At 46.2% G+C, this 13,209-nt stretch overlaps 1 protein-coding gene across 2 annotated transcripts in view; it reads right to left on the bottom strand.

Annotated features, from left to right (window-relative positions):
* The window catches only part of LOC129860452 (tyrosine-protein phosphatase non-receptor type 11-like), a 67,387-nt gene that overhangs the window by 10,976 nt on the left and 43,202 nt on the right, over positions 1–13,209 (bottom strand). The window contains exons 11-15 of one of the 2 annotated variants that reach the window (XM_055930843.1): positions 4,271–4,425; positions 3,783–3,850; positions 1,034–1,185; positions 499–602; positions 205–333 (exon numbers count right to left, since the gene is read on the bottom strand). In XM_055930843.1, the coding sequence (XP_055786818.1) occupies positions 243–333; positions 499–602; positions 1,034–1,185; positions 3,783–3,850; positions 4,271–4,425 (570 nt within the window). In that variant the 3' untranslated portion in view covers positions 205–242. The remainder of the gene's footprint in view (positions 1–204; positions 334–498; positions 603–1,033; positions 1,186–3,782; positions 3,851–4,270; positions 4,426–13,209) is intronic. The other variant, XM_055930844.1, reaches the window with a different exon arrangement.

The following is a 13,209-nucleotide window of genomic DNA, read 5'->3' as shown; positions in this document are numbered from 1 at the left end:
TATTAACACATTATATAAATCAAATAAAGTAATTTAAGAGTATATGGAGGAGTTGCTCAATAAAAAGTTATCAATTATTTATTTTAGAAAATAACAATAACACCACTTTAAAACCTGCCGGTATGACGCTTTATAACTTGTTATAAGCGCGTATGAGCCTTTATAATGTCACAACTAAACGAGCCACCGTAATAGAGTACTCACAGAGAGGTTTGAGAGAGGCAGAGGTCCGTGGCTGGACTTTACCTCCTGGTGTTACTGCTGCTCCCAGAGGTCTTTGGGTTCTTGATGTTTAAGTTCTCATACACACTGGACGGGTTGTCACTTGTCACCCTGCATCACACCAACAAAACACGGTGAGCTGAAATTCCGTTCATTCAGACAATGTTCATTGGATATGGATGAAATGATAGGAAGGAGATAGAGTGTGCTTTTAGAGCGAGTAAAGCAGCGTTTGTCTGTGAACTACGAGCAGTGTGTATTTGCAGGGCAACTCACACAGAGGACGAGCGTGACACACAAGTCATATTGGGTTTCGACCGGGCGTTGGTCATCTGGGGGTATTTGATATTGGAGTACTCCCTCTCCTTCGTTTTGTTCCTCTGCAAAGTGGCCACAAGAAGCCCATGTTTTTAGAACTTGAAGGAAGATCGGTCAACATTGAGACAGGGTAGCTTAACGCGCACCTGGACAACATGCTTTGCTTGTTGACACCCTGAAATGTAATACCTGTAACAATCGGTTCAACTCGATTGTTCCTTTGAATCAAGCTATTATAAAATGCTTGGGTCTCCTACTGTAAGGCAATACACCTAAGCTCCAGACAGTCCCTTTAGAGAATATGTACTCCAATACTGTTGTTGGTATGGTAGTTACTAGTACCTTTAGTAATAAACTACTACTCTTCCACTGCTAATATACAGTAACTGTGACTAAAAGGGCCACATTTACTGCTAGAATACTACTACTGCCACAGTAGTGACAATATTACAGAACTATTTCCACTACTCCTTTACTACTGTTTGGTAGGTACCTGTTCCTCCTCCAGTCTCTTCTGTGCTGTGTCAATGTACTGCTGGACGGCCATGTAGATGAACTTATACTGGGCCTCCGTCTGCACCATGCCTGATCGCTGCTGACGGACCCTCTGGATGGTCTTAGGGATGTCGATATCACAGTCTAATCCTGAAACACACACACACAAACGGTCACACACGAGCACGCACACAAACACACGTACACACACAAGCACAAAGGTCAAAAGGGCAGCATATTTAGCACGGTTACACAGATTTGTCCCAAATCCTAATCTCTACTCCATGCAGAGTCATCCAAAAACACAGTATCACAGCCGTAACGTTTGGAAAGGACTGATAGAGCCGTAAGGTTTGGATAGGACCGATATCAGAGCTGTAAGGTTTGGACAGGACCGATATCAGAGCTGTAACGTTTGGACAGGACCGATATCAGAGCTGTAACGTTTGGACAGGACTGATATCAGAGCTGTAACGTTTGGACAGGACTGATATCAGAGCTGTAACGTTTTGATAGGACCGATATCAGAGCTGTAAGGTTTGGACAGGACTGATATCAGAGCTGTAACGTTTGGACAGGACCGATATCAGAGCTGTAACGTTTTGATAGGACCGATATCAGAGCTGTAAGGTTTGGACAGGACTGATATCAGAGCTGTAACGTTTGGACAGGACTGATTACAGAGCTGTAACGTTTTGATAGGACCGATATCAGAGCTGTAACGTTTTGATAGGACCGATATCAGAGCTGTAACGTTTTGATAGGACCGATATCAGAGCTGTAACGTTTGGACAGGACCGATATCAGAGCTGTAACGTTTGGACAGGACCGATATCAAAGCTGTAACGTTTTGATAGGACCGATATCAGAGCTGTAAGGTTTGGACAGGACTGATATCAGAGCTGTAAGGTTTGGACAGGACGGATATCAGAGCTGTAACGTTTTGATAGGACCGATATCAGAGCTGTAAGGTTTGGACAGGACTGATATCAGAGCTGTAACGTTTTGATAGGACCGATATCAGAGCTGTAACGTTTGGACAGGACTGATATCAGAGCTGTAACGTTTTGATAGGACCGATATCAGAGCTGTAACGTTTTGATAGGACCGATATCAGAGCTGTAAGGTTTGGATAGGACTGATATCAGAGCTGTAAGGTTTGGATAGGACTGATATCAGAGCTGTAAGGTTTGGATAGGACTGATGTCACAGCCGTAACTTTTGGATAGGACCGATATCAGAGCTGTAAGGTTTGGACAGGACTGATATCAGAGCTGTAACGTTTTGATAGGACCGATATCAGAGCTGTAACGTTTTGATAGGACCGATATCAGAGCTGTAAGGTTTGGACAGGACTGATATCAGAGCTGTAACGTTTGGACAGGACTGATTACAGAGCTGTAACGTTTTGATAGGACCGATATCAGAGCTGTAACGTTTTGATAGGACCGATATCAGAGCTGTAACGTTTTGATAGGACCGATATCAGAGCTGTAACGTTTTGATAGGACCGATATCAGAGCTGTAACGTTTGGACAGGACCGATATCAGAGCTGTAACGTTTGGACAGGACCGATATCAAAGCTGTAACGTTTTGATAGGACCGATATCAGAGCTGTAAGGTTTGGACAGGACTGATATCAGAGCTGTAAGGTTTGGACAGGACGGATATCAGAGCTGTAACGTTTTGATAGGACCGATATCAGAGCTGTAAGGTTTGGACAGGACTGATATCAGAGCTGTAACGTTTTGATAGGACCGATATCAGAGCTGTAACGTTTGGACAGGACTGATATCAGAGCTGTAACGTTTTGATAGGACCGATATCAGAGCTGTAACGTTTTGATAGGACCGATATCAGAGCTGTAAGGTTTGGATAGGACTGATATCAGAGCTGTAAGGTTTGGATAGGACTGATATCAGAGCTGTAAGGTTTGGATAGGACTGATGTCACAGCCGTAACTTTTGGATAGGACCGATATCAGAGCTGTAAGGTTTGGACAGGACTGATATCAGAGCTGTAACGTTTGGACAGGACTGATTACAGAGCTGTAACGTTTTGATAGGACCGATATCAGAGCTGTAACGTTTTGATAGGACCGATATCAGAGCTGTAACGTTTTGATAGGACCGATATCAGAGCTGTAACGTTTGGACAGGACCGATATCAGAGCTGTAACGTTTGGACAGGACCGATATCAAAGCTGTAACGTTTTGATAGGACCGATATCAGAGCTGTAAGGTTTGGACAGGACTGATATCAGAGCTGTAAGGTTTGGACAGGACGGATATCAGAGCTGTAACGTTTTGATAGGACCGATATCAGAGCTGTAAGGTTTGGACAGGACTGATATCAGAGCTGTAACGTTTTGATAGGACCGATATCAGAGCTGTAACGTTTGGACAGGACTGATATCAGAGCTGTAACGTTTTGATAGGACCGATATCAGAGCTGTAACGTTTTGATAGGACCGATATCAGAGCTGTAAGGTTTGGATAGGACTGATATCAGAGCTGTAAGGTTTGGATAGGACTGATATCAGAGCTGTAAGGTTTGGATAGGACTGATGTCACAGCCGTAACTTTTGGATAGGACCGATATCAGAGCTGTAACGTTTGGACAGGACTGATAGAGCATTAACGTTTGGACAGAACTGATGTCAGAGCCGTAACGTTTGGCTAGGACTGATTTTATAGCGTTAAAGGTTGGTTAGGACTGGTAACCATAATGTTTGACATTGTCTTACCTTGTCTGTTGATGACGTCAATGAGAATGTCAATGACAATTATGGTGCCTGTTCTCCCAATTCCTGCACTGGTTGGGGGGGGGGGGGTCAAAGGAAACAATAGCACTATATTACTACAATTAGGTGGCACTGTCATAACAGACATAGACCAAAACTGCCATTTCGCTAAAGTTACACTTACAAATATGACCAAATCTATAAGAAAGATAGTAAAATGTGAATATACATTCTACTTTTTGGTTTGTTAAATGTATAGTATAACACAGATTCATGGTCAACTCTTGATGTATACAGTCCTAGAATACTAGACCCATAGTTATATATTTGTTTATCTTTCCATATCACATGACAGTGTTCTCCCAAACAGTCATCACAAACAGACATGCATTTAGGCCCTGAAATAACTGCCTTTGTGTCTGTAGGGCTTGGAGAGTTGTTGCATCTGATACGTGCCATGTGTCACAATGTATGCCCTCTGTCTGTTTTACCTGCAGTGGACCACAATTGGCCCGGTGTCTGGAATGGCACTCTGCGTGCGGTTGACCTGCTCCAGGAAGCTGAGCACTCCCCCAGGCTCATTGGGCACACCATGGTCAGGCCAGCTCAGATACTGGTAGTGCCAGATATGCCGCACCAGCTCCCTCTACAGATGGAGAGAGGTAGCACTACAGTTTACAGGTCTATTTCAGCAGTGTTCACCTGGGGAGGGGAAATTCAGTTGCACACGAATAAATGTAACTTCCTTCCCTTTTTATGCACTTCTCTCTACATGTACTGACCTTGAATTTTGGGAAACGCATATATCACTGTTCTAAACGCATGTTTCTGTCACACCCTGATCTGTTTCACCTGTCTTTGTGATTGTCTCCAACCCCCTCCAGGTGTCTTCCCCTTTATCCCCTGTGTATTTATACCTGTGTTCTCTGTTTGTCTGTAGCCAGTTCGTCTTGTCTGTTCAGGTCAACCAGCGTTTTGTGTCTAAGCTCCTGCTTTTTCTAGTCTCTCTTTTCTCGCTCTCCTGGTTTTGACCGTTGCCTATCCTGACTCTGAGCCCGCCTGCCTGCCCCTGACCCTGCCTGCCGACCTGTACCTTTGCCCCCATCTGGATTAACGACCTCTGCCTTACCCTGACTGCCGTCCGGTAGGCACGCGGAGTTGCTTTGTGGGCTGATGGAGGGGGTCCAAACGTTGGCTGAGCGCCATGACTGGGCGTTGGACATGCTGCGGGAGCAATTCCGCGGGTTGGCTGGGGGGCAGCCTGCCATGGTGGAAACCCCACCACCCCACAGTAACTCCTTCCCGGCAGCCCTGGTTACCTCCCCGGAACGCCTAAATGGAGAGCGGAGCACCTGTCGGGCATTTTTAGCTCAGAGTGTCCTCATTTTTTAGCTTCAGCCCTCTTCAACCTCGGATAGTTCCAGAATAGCCTACCTCATAATGCTGATGTCTGGACGGGCTCTCACCTGGGCTACCGCCACATGGTAACAGTAGCCAACCATATGCGTGAGCCTGGAGGGGTTCGTGGGAGAGGTGAGGAAGGTTTTTGATGCCCCGCTCTCCGGGAGAGAAGCTGCCTGGAAGCTAAACCAGCTCCGGCAGGATGCCCGCACAGTGGCCGAATATGTGGTGGATTTCCACACGTTGGCAGCGGAGAGTGCGTGGAACCCGTAAGCATTATTCGACATGTTCCTGCACGGCGTCTCGGGGGGGTTAAGGCCGAGCTTGTGGCTCGGGAGTTGCCCACGGAGCTTGACTCCCTCATCGCCTTGACCATCCACATAAATGGGCGATTGCGGGAACGATGGCTGGAGAGAGAATTCGACGTCACTCGCACGTCCAGGGATTCCACCTCGCCTCCGAGCCATCCCGGAAGTCCCCGACGGTCCCGTGGCCGAGAGCACCCGAGGTTTCCTGACCTTCCTCGAGAGTCATCGAACAGGCCGGGGTACTGTTTCCCGAGCTCATGCAACTAGGCAGAGCTAGGCTGTCGCCAGCGGAATGGCAACACAGGATCAGCACAAGGAGCTGTCTGTATTGCGGGACTTTTGGTCATTTTTGTACTCGTGACCGGTAAAGGACCATGCTCACCAAGGAGCGAGTACTCTGGTGGGCAATATGGGGAACTTTTCTGCTTCCCTTACTGGTACCCCTTTTCATGTCATTCTGCTGTGGGGAAATCAGTCCAAATCTCTCCGGGTCCTCATTGACTCTGGGGCCGATGAGAGCCTTTTGGACGCCACACTGGCTTCCAAGCTGAACATCCCCACTCAGCCCCTCTCCATTCCCATGGATGTTAGAGTGTTGGACGGGCGTTCTATAGGTTGGGTCACCCATAACACCACTCCCATCAACCTACGTGTTTCAGGGAATCACAGCGAGACCAATCAGTTCCTACTCATCAACTCCCCCCAGATTCCTGTGGTGTTGGGATTCTCCTGGCTCCAGCGACACAACCCACTCATCAACTGGTCTATGGGTGCCATCATGGGCTGGAGTCCGTTCTGCCACGTCCATTATGTGAAGTCGGCGCAACCTGCCCCGGGACGTCTTCCTGGGTCCTCGGAGGTGGTTCCGGATCTCTCCGCCATCCCTGCGGAGTACCAGGACCTCCGGGAGGGGTTCAGCAAGTCCCGGGCCACTTCCCTTCTGCCACACTGCCCCTATGACTGCGGGATTGACCTTCTCCCTAGTGCCACGCCTCCCCGGGGGCGTCTATACTCGCTGTCGTGACCTGAAACCAAGGCTATGGAGGACTACATTGGGAACTCCTTAGCTACTGAATTTATCCGTCCCTCCTCCTCCCGCTGGCGCAGGGTTCTTCTTCATGGAGAAGAAGGACAAGACCCTGCGCCCGTGCATTGACTACCGGGGACTCAATGACATCACTGTAAAGAACCGTTATTTGCTACCACTCATTTCCTCTGCTTTCGAGCCGCTCCAGGGGGGCACTGTGTTCTCCAAGTTGGATTTACCTAACGCCAACCACCTGGTGCGGATACGAGAGGGGACGGGTGGAAGACCGCCTTCAACACGGCCAGCGGCCACTATGAATATCTGGTCATGCCCTTTGGCCTCACCAACACCCCTGCCGTGTTCAAGGCTCTGGTGAATGACGTTCTCCGCGACATGTTGAACCGGTTCGTCTTCGTCTTCATTGATGACATCCTCGTCTTCTGCCACTCCCCCCAAGAACATGTGCTCTATGTCCGGCAGGTTCTCCAGCGCCTTCTGGAGAACCAGTTGTTCGTTAAGGTGGAAAAGTGCGAGTTCCATCGCTCCAGCATTCCCTTTCTGGGCTACATCATCTCTGCTGAGAGTGTCAAGATGGATCCCGAGAAGGTGAAAGCGGTGGTGGATTGGCCCCTGCCTACGTCCATGGTGAAGCTGCAACGCTTCCTGGGGTTCGCCAACTTCTATCGCCGCTTTACCCGGGGTTACAGCCCCTGGCCTCCCCCCTGTATGCCCTCACCTCTACCAAGGTTCCGTTCACGTGGTCCACGGCTGCTGACCGGGCGTTCCGGGACCTTAAACATCACTTCACCACGGCTCCGATCCTGGTTCATCTGGACCCTTCCTGTCAGTTCGTGGTGGAGGCCAATGCTTCGGACATTGGAGTGGGTGCTGTTCTGTACCAACGTTCTGCACAGGACCTTAAGCTGCATCCCTGCGTCTTCTTCTCCCACCGCCTCACTGCCACGCAGAGGAACTACGATGTGGGAACTCGGGAGCTTCTCAAGGTGATAATGGCATTGGAGGAATTGAGGCACTGGCTCGAAGGGGCATAGCATTCGTTCATTGTGTGGACCGTCCACAAAAACCTGTCCCCGAGCAGGAGGAAGACGTCGGCGTACCTTCTGCCCAGATATTTGTCCGCCTGTCGTCGTACCTGGAGAGCCCGGTCAGCCCTCCTCAAGACCATCTCCAGGTATCGATGACAAGCGGATCACAATCGGACCCCGGCATCGTCTCGGGCAGAAGGTATGGCTACCCACCCAGGATCTGCCCCTCCGGGTGGAATCCTGCAAACTCTCTCCCCGCTTTATTGGCCCGTTACCCATCTCTAAAATTACTAGTCCCTCTGATGTTCGTCTTCTGCTGCCCCGGACCCTTTGTATACACTCCACCTTTCATGTGTCCAGAGTCAAACCTATGTCTCACAGCCCTTTGTCTCCTGTTTCCAAGCCCACCCCTCTCCCCTGTCTCAACGACCGCCAACTGGCTTACACGGTGAGGCATCTCCTGAAGGTTCGACCTCGGGGCAGTGGGTTCCAGTACCTGGTTGACTGGGAGGGTTTTGGCCCGGAGAAGAGGTGCTGGGTCCCCGCCAGGGACATCCTGAAACCAGGCCTCATCACGGCTTTTCAATGACTCCCAGGTCAACCAGGTAAGCGCCCAGGTAGGACGCCAGGTGGCGCCCCGAGAGGGGATGGGTACCGTCACACCCTGATCTGTTTCACCTGTCTCGTGATTGTCTCCACCCCCCTCCAGGTGTCACCCATCTTCCCATTATCCCCTGTGTATTTATACCTGTGTTCTATCTTGGTCTGTTGCCAGTTCGTCTTGTTTGTTCGAGTCAACCAGCGTTGTGTCTCAGCTCCTGCTTTTTCTAGTCTCTCTTTTCTTGCCCTCCCGGTTTGACCCTTGCCTGTCCTGACTCTGAGCTTGCCTGGCTGACCACTCTACCTTACCCAGACCCTGCCTGCCATCCGGTACCATTGCCCGACCTCTGGTTCTGACCCCTGCCTGTCTTCCCCTGTTTGAACAAACACATTGTTTTTTCGACGTGATCTGCATCTGGGTCTTCCCTTCATACTTGATATTATCAATATGTTGAAATTTAAGTCAAAATATACAGTGCATTCAGAAAGTATTCAGACTCCTTAACTTTTCCCACATTTTGTTATGCTGTAGAACTTATTCTAAAATGGATGAGTTTTCCTCCCTCATCAATCTACACACAATAGGTTTAGACATTTTAGAAAATGTATAACAAATAAACTGAAATATCACATCTACATAGTTATTCAGACCCTTTACTCAGTACTTTGTTGAAGCATCTTTGACAACTGTTGAGTTGGCTTTGTAGTCCAGCACTATGGATTTGAAATGATACAATGACCTTGAGGTTAAAGTGCAGACTGAGGGTATTTTCATTCATACAGGGTAAACAGTTTAGAAATTAAATAACTTTTTGTTCATAGTCCCCCTCCATTTTAGGGGACCAAAAGTATTGGGACTTATTCACTTAAATATGTATTAAAGCAGTAACAAGTTAAGTTTTTGGTCCCATATTCATAGCACGTGATAACTACATCAAGCTTGTGACTACAAATTTGTTGGATGCATTTGCTGGTTTGTTTTGGTTGTGTTTCAGATTAGTTTGTGCCCAATAGCAACTGTAAATAATGCGTCATGAGTCACTTTTATTGTAAATAAACACTTCTACATTAAATGTGGATGCTACCATGATTACAGACAATCCTGAATGAATCATGAATATTGTTGAGTGAGAGACACAAACCCACAAACATCGTACCCCCAAAACATGCTAAGATCTCACTCTGAAAATAACAGGTGAGGGTAGCATTTTGGGGGGTGAAATTTGCGTCTAACTTTCTAACTCATTATTCACGATTCATTCAGGATTATCCGTAATCATGTCAGCATCCACATTAATGTAGAAGTGTTTACAAACTTATTCTATTCATATTTACAATAAAAGTGACATTATTTACCATTCATTTTTATGGCACAGAATAATCTGAAACAAAAACAGCAAACACATCCAACCAATTTGTAGAGTCACAAGCTTGATAGTGTATCACTGGCCCAAAACTTTGAGCTCACTGTATATATCATTTTATTAACTCAGTCGGGGTCTCAAATTAGCGTTGAGAACTAGAATACACAAGCTTCAAGTTCAAAATGTGGTTGTGCGTCAGCAATTCCTCTTGTCATGTCAGTCTCTGACACTCACTCACCCACACCCGCTAAATATGTTTTAATTGGTCAATTAGTTTAGCCAGCTATCTAAAATTGTAGTAATCGTGGTCAAATTACCGACCGGGTAGCCCCCCATTTATTTTGTTAGTCACTCTCACTCATATCAGACACAGCAAACATTCACTGTAAAATTGCTCATTTTCCCCTCTGCTCTATAGCAAAATGTGAAAAATTGCAGCAAACTTGCTTTAAGACTGCCACATTCTCTCTACACCCCATGACAAAGTGTAGAATTGCAGGAAATTTAATATATATATATAAAAACACACACCTCGCTGCTGTCAATAAGGGGGTTGCTAAAATGTTTTGCTCGCAAGGTGGGGGGGCCATCCCCAACAACATTTAGCTTAGGGCCCCCATAAGGCTAGGGCCAGCTCCGACTGCATGTGTTGCTACTGTATGTATGTCAGTACAGAGACCCACGTTGCCCCAGCAACCCAAGTTCAGATTTGATGTGGCCCCCATCCCCTTCAAAGTTGCACACCCCCGATCAGCTAAATGAACAGAAAAACCTATTGAACAAAAACTTCCTGTTCAAATAGGTAGGCCGCCCATTGGGTGTTTTCTGCGGTTGAATTAAATGTATTCAGTGCGCACAATGGTGCCACACAAGCAAACCTGGTTACAAGTCTGAATACAAGTCTGAACTACTAAGAAGTGCGTAGGAAAGGGGTACATTTCCTATGTCTGAATCGGGCCTTTATGACACGATGCAGAAAAAGGAACTTAATAAGGAACTGCATCTGCTGATCTGGCCTTGTTATTTTGGCATGCTCCTCAAGAAATGCTGGCGGCCATATCAGAAACCAAATGCGATGTGGGTGATTCTTGGGTGTGTCCTTGCCACCACCAAGACACACCCATCTGTCAGAACCTTGCATGCGCTGTTCCTCCCACTCAATAACCACAAACAAACCTCCTGCAGGATGAGTTCAATAACTACAGGCAGATAGATGTATGAGGAGATGCCGGAGGAAGCATTGAATAGGTCAGTAGCCTTCAGAGTAATATGAGATTGTTGAATTTATGTAGATATTCTAAACAAAGTGTTTTGATAACTTTCAAATGTAGTTACAGATCCATGTAGAATAAACAACCCTTTACATAATACAATATAAGCCGCGTTGTGCAAATACAGTATAACAAAATACACCTTTCAATGTCATTCCCAGCCGATACAGATAATGTGCCGATAGGCACATTTTGTCATGTGGTAATGGGACTACCTTGGCAAAACATGTCAGAGTACCTTCCTGTGTGGTGTCCCGTATACAACAGGAGTTCCTTGATCCTGGTGCAGAATACATACATACATTCTCCCTCCCCATACTGACTGACACCAGTCAACCCAATAATAAAAAAAGACAATACAAGTAAAAGTTGTCTAGTAAAAAAAAATGTATGCAGAGTGCCAGGTCCATTTAGAGACATCAGTCAGTCTTCATCACGTCATCTTGCAAGTCTCCATGTGCTGGCTCCATACATGTTTCTATGAACACATACATAGAGTCACTGTTCTATTACCGACGGCAGTTTCTCAGATATCACCTATCCTAACACACATATACTATGTTGAAGTTTGAACAGGTCATACTAAACCTACCTAATTCTTGTCGCCCCATCGACGACCATTGGCGAGGAGGCGAGAAGTAAGGTCTTTGCCAGTGCTCCGTTGATGGGCGTCGCAGCATTGATGAGCTCCTGACCCCTCAAAAGATACTGGTCGGTCACAAACATACAGAGCACTGATTAGATTATCAATGGTGGTTATGATTAGCATGGTGGAACCAATCTGATCGCTGTGTTCACCTTTCCATTTCACCTCAGATATCATGATATGTGAAGTGAAATAGAATGGTAAATGCAGCGATCAGGCTGGTTCGACGAAGTTATGAAGGTGAATTGGGACAAAACTCAAAACTGTTTTGACCTTTGACCAGGTCAAATGTGACCAACCTGATTCAAGTGTTCTCCCTGCTCAATTTGTAGGAATGCTCACAGCGAAGGCATGTCTGCGTGATGCTGAGGGTCCCCTTGCTGGTCTTCTCTATGTTGCATGTTCTGCTGCAAACTGGAAATCTCTCAAACAACTGCAGCAGGCAATCCTCATAAACAATGTACTTCCTCATCTTATGGGGTGTTGTTGACTGGGAGGGCCTGTGACAGGGTGATACAATAGACAGCCAAGTGGTAAATATAATTTTGTTATAAAGGACAACGCTTTTTGATAATGCACTTAAGCAAAATGACTGTACTATTTGTATCTGCTTGGCTGGGTAATTAACCTACTAGTTTATCAAACGGTATGTTTGAATAAAACTTTCCACATCACACGTTGTTGATGAAGCCGTCTGTGTCATCAGGGCAGTAACTCGGGTCAATTTAGTTATAGGTTGTCACTAGTTAACACAGCCACAAAGTCATAAACCCTGCCTATTTCTACAATTTCTTTTAACCTAACCACACTGCGAACCTCAGAATCTAATTTTATTGGTCACATACACGTGTTTAGCAGATGTTATTGCTGGTGTAGCGAAATGCATGTGTTTCTAACTCCAACCAACAGTACAGTAGTATCTAACAATTTCCCAACACACACATCTGAAGTAAAGGAATAGAATTCAGAATATATATTTGTACGAGCAATGTCAACCACCCTATGCCTAACCTTACATTAAGTTCATTTTTGTTTTTAATAATTGTTATTATAGTCAATTTTGACTTTGTGGCTGTGATAACTAGTGGAAACCCCAAATTCTATGCTTTACAGGTGTAGACTGGCTGTAGCTCCCAGATTGGATTAGATTCAGGCCAATGGCGCCATTACGGTTTGTTGCTCCTAATTCACTGCAGCAAACTCATGTCAAACTCAGACATGAGTGAGCTACCACCACAGCTGCATCCATTATTTAGTTTGCCCTAGACAATACAGAATACACTTGTGCTACGAACTGAATTGCAAATCCGACTTGTAGGCTAACATTAGCTAGCTAGCCTTCCTCGCTATCATGATCAAATGATAACTTGACATAACCAACAGTATTCAGACAATACACAATAAACTAGTATGAGCTACGACCTAACTATGTTGTAATGAGGTAATTAGCTAGCTACTCGAACGTTAACTAAAACTTTAGCTAGCCTGCCTAGCTTCATCACAAGATAGCTACCAAGTTACATAACATCATTTAAAATCGTTAGCTAAATTATACCAGAGGTCATTATATTCCAGTATCTCTGGTAATACTTACAATACTAGGGTCCTTCAGCAGGGCACGCAAACCATATAAATTTGGCTGTGGAGACATGGTCAATCCGTATATGGCTTTTCAGTCAGCCGTCCTTTGAACGCGTTGGGGCAATGAAACACGGCACCCCCATTCAACGAAGGGAAGCGAAGTTGAGCTTGGCAAGTAGTGCGTTA

The sequence above is a fragment of the Salvelinus fontinalis genome, chromosome 8, assembly GCF_029448725.1.
Source record: "Salvelinus fontinalis isolate EN_2023a chromosome 8, ASM2944872v1, whole genome shotgun sequence".
Classification (NCBI taxonomy): domain Eukaryota; kingdom Metazoa; phylum Chordata; class Actinopteri; order Salmoniformes; family Salmonidae; genus Salvelinus; species Salvelinus fontinalis.
This window is presented reverse-complemented; position numbering and strand designations above follow the sequence as displayed.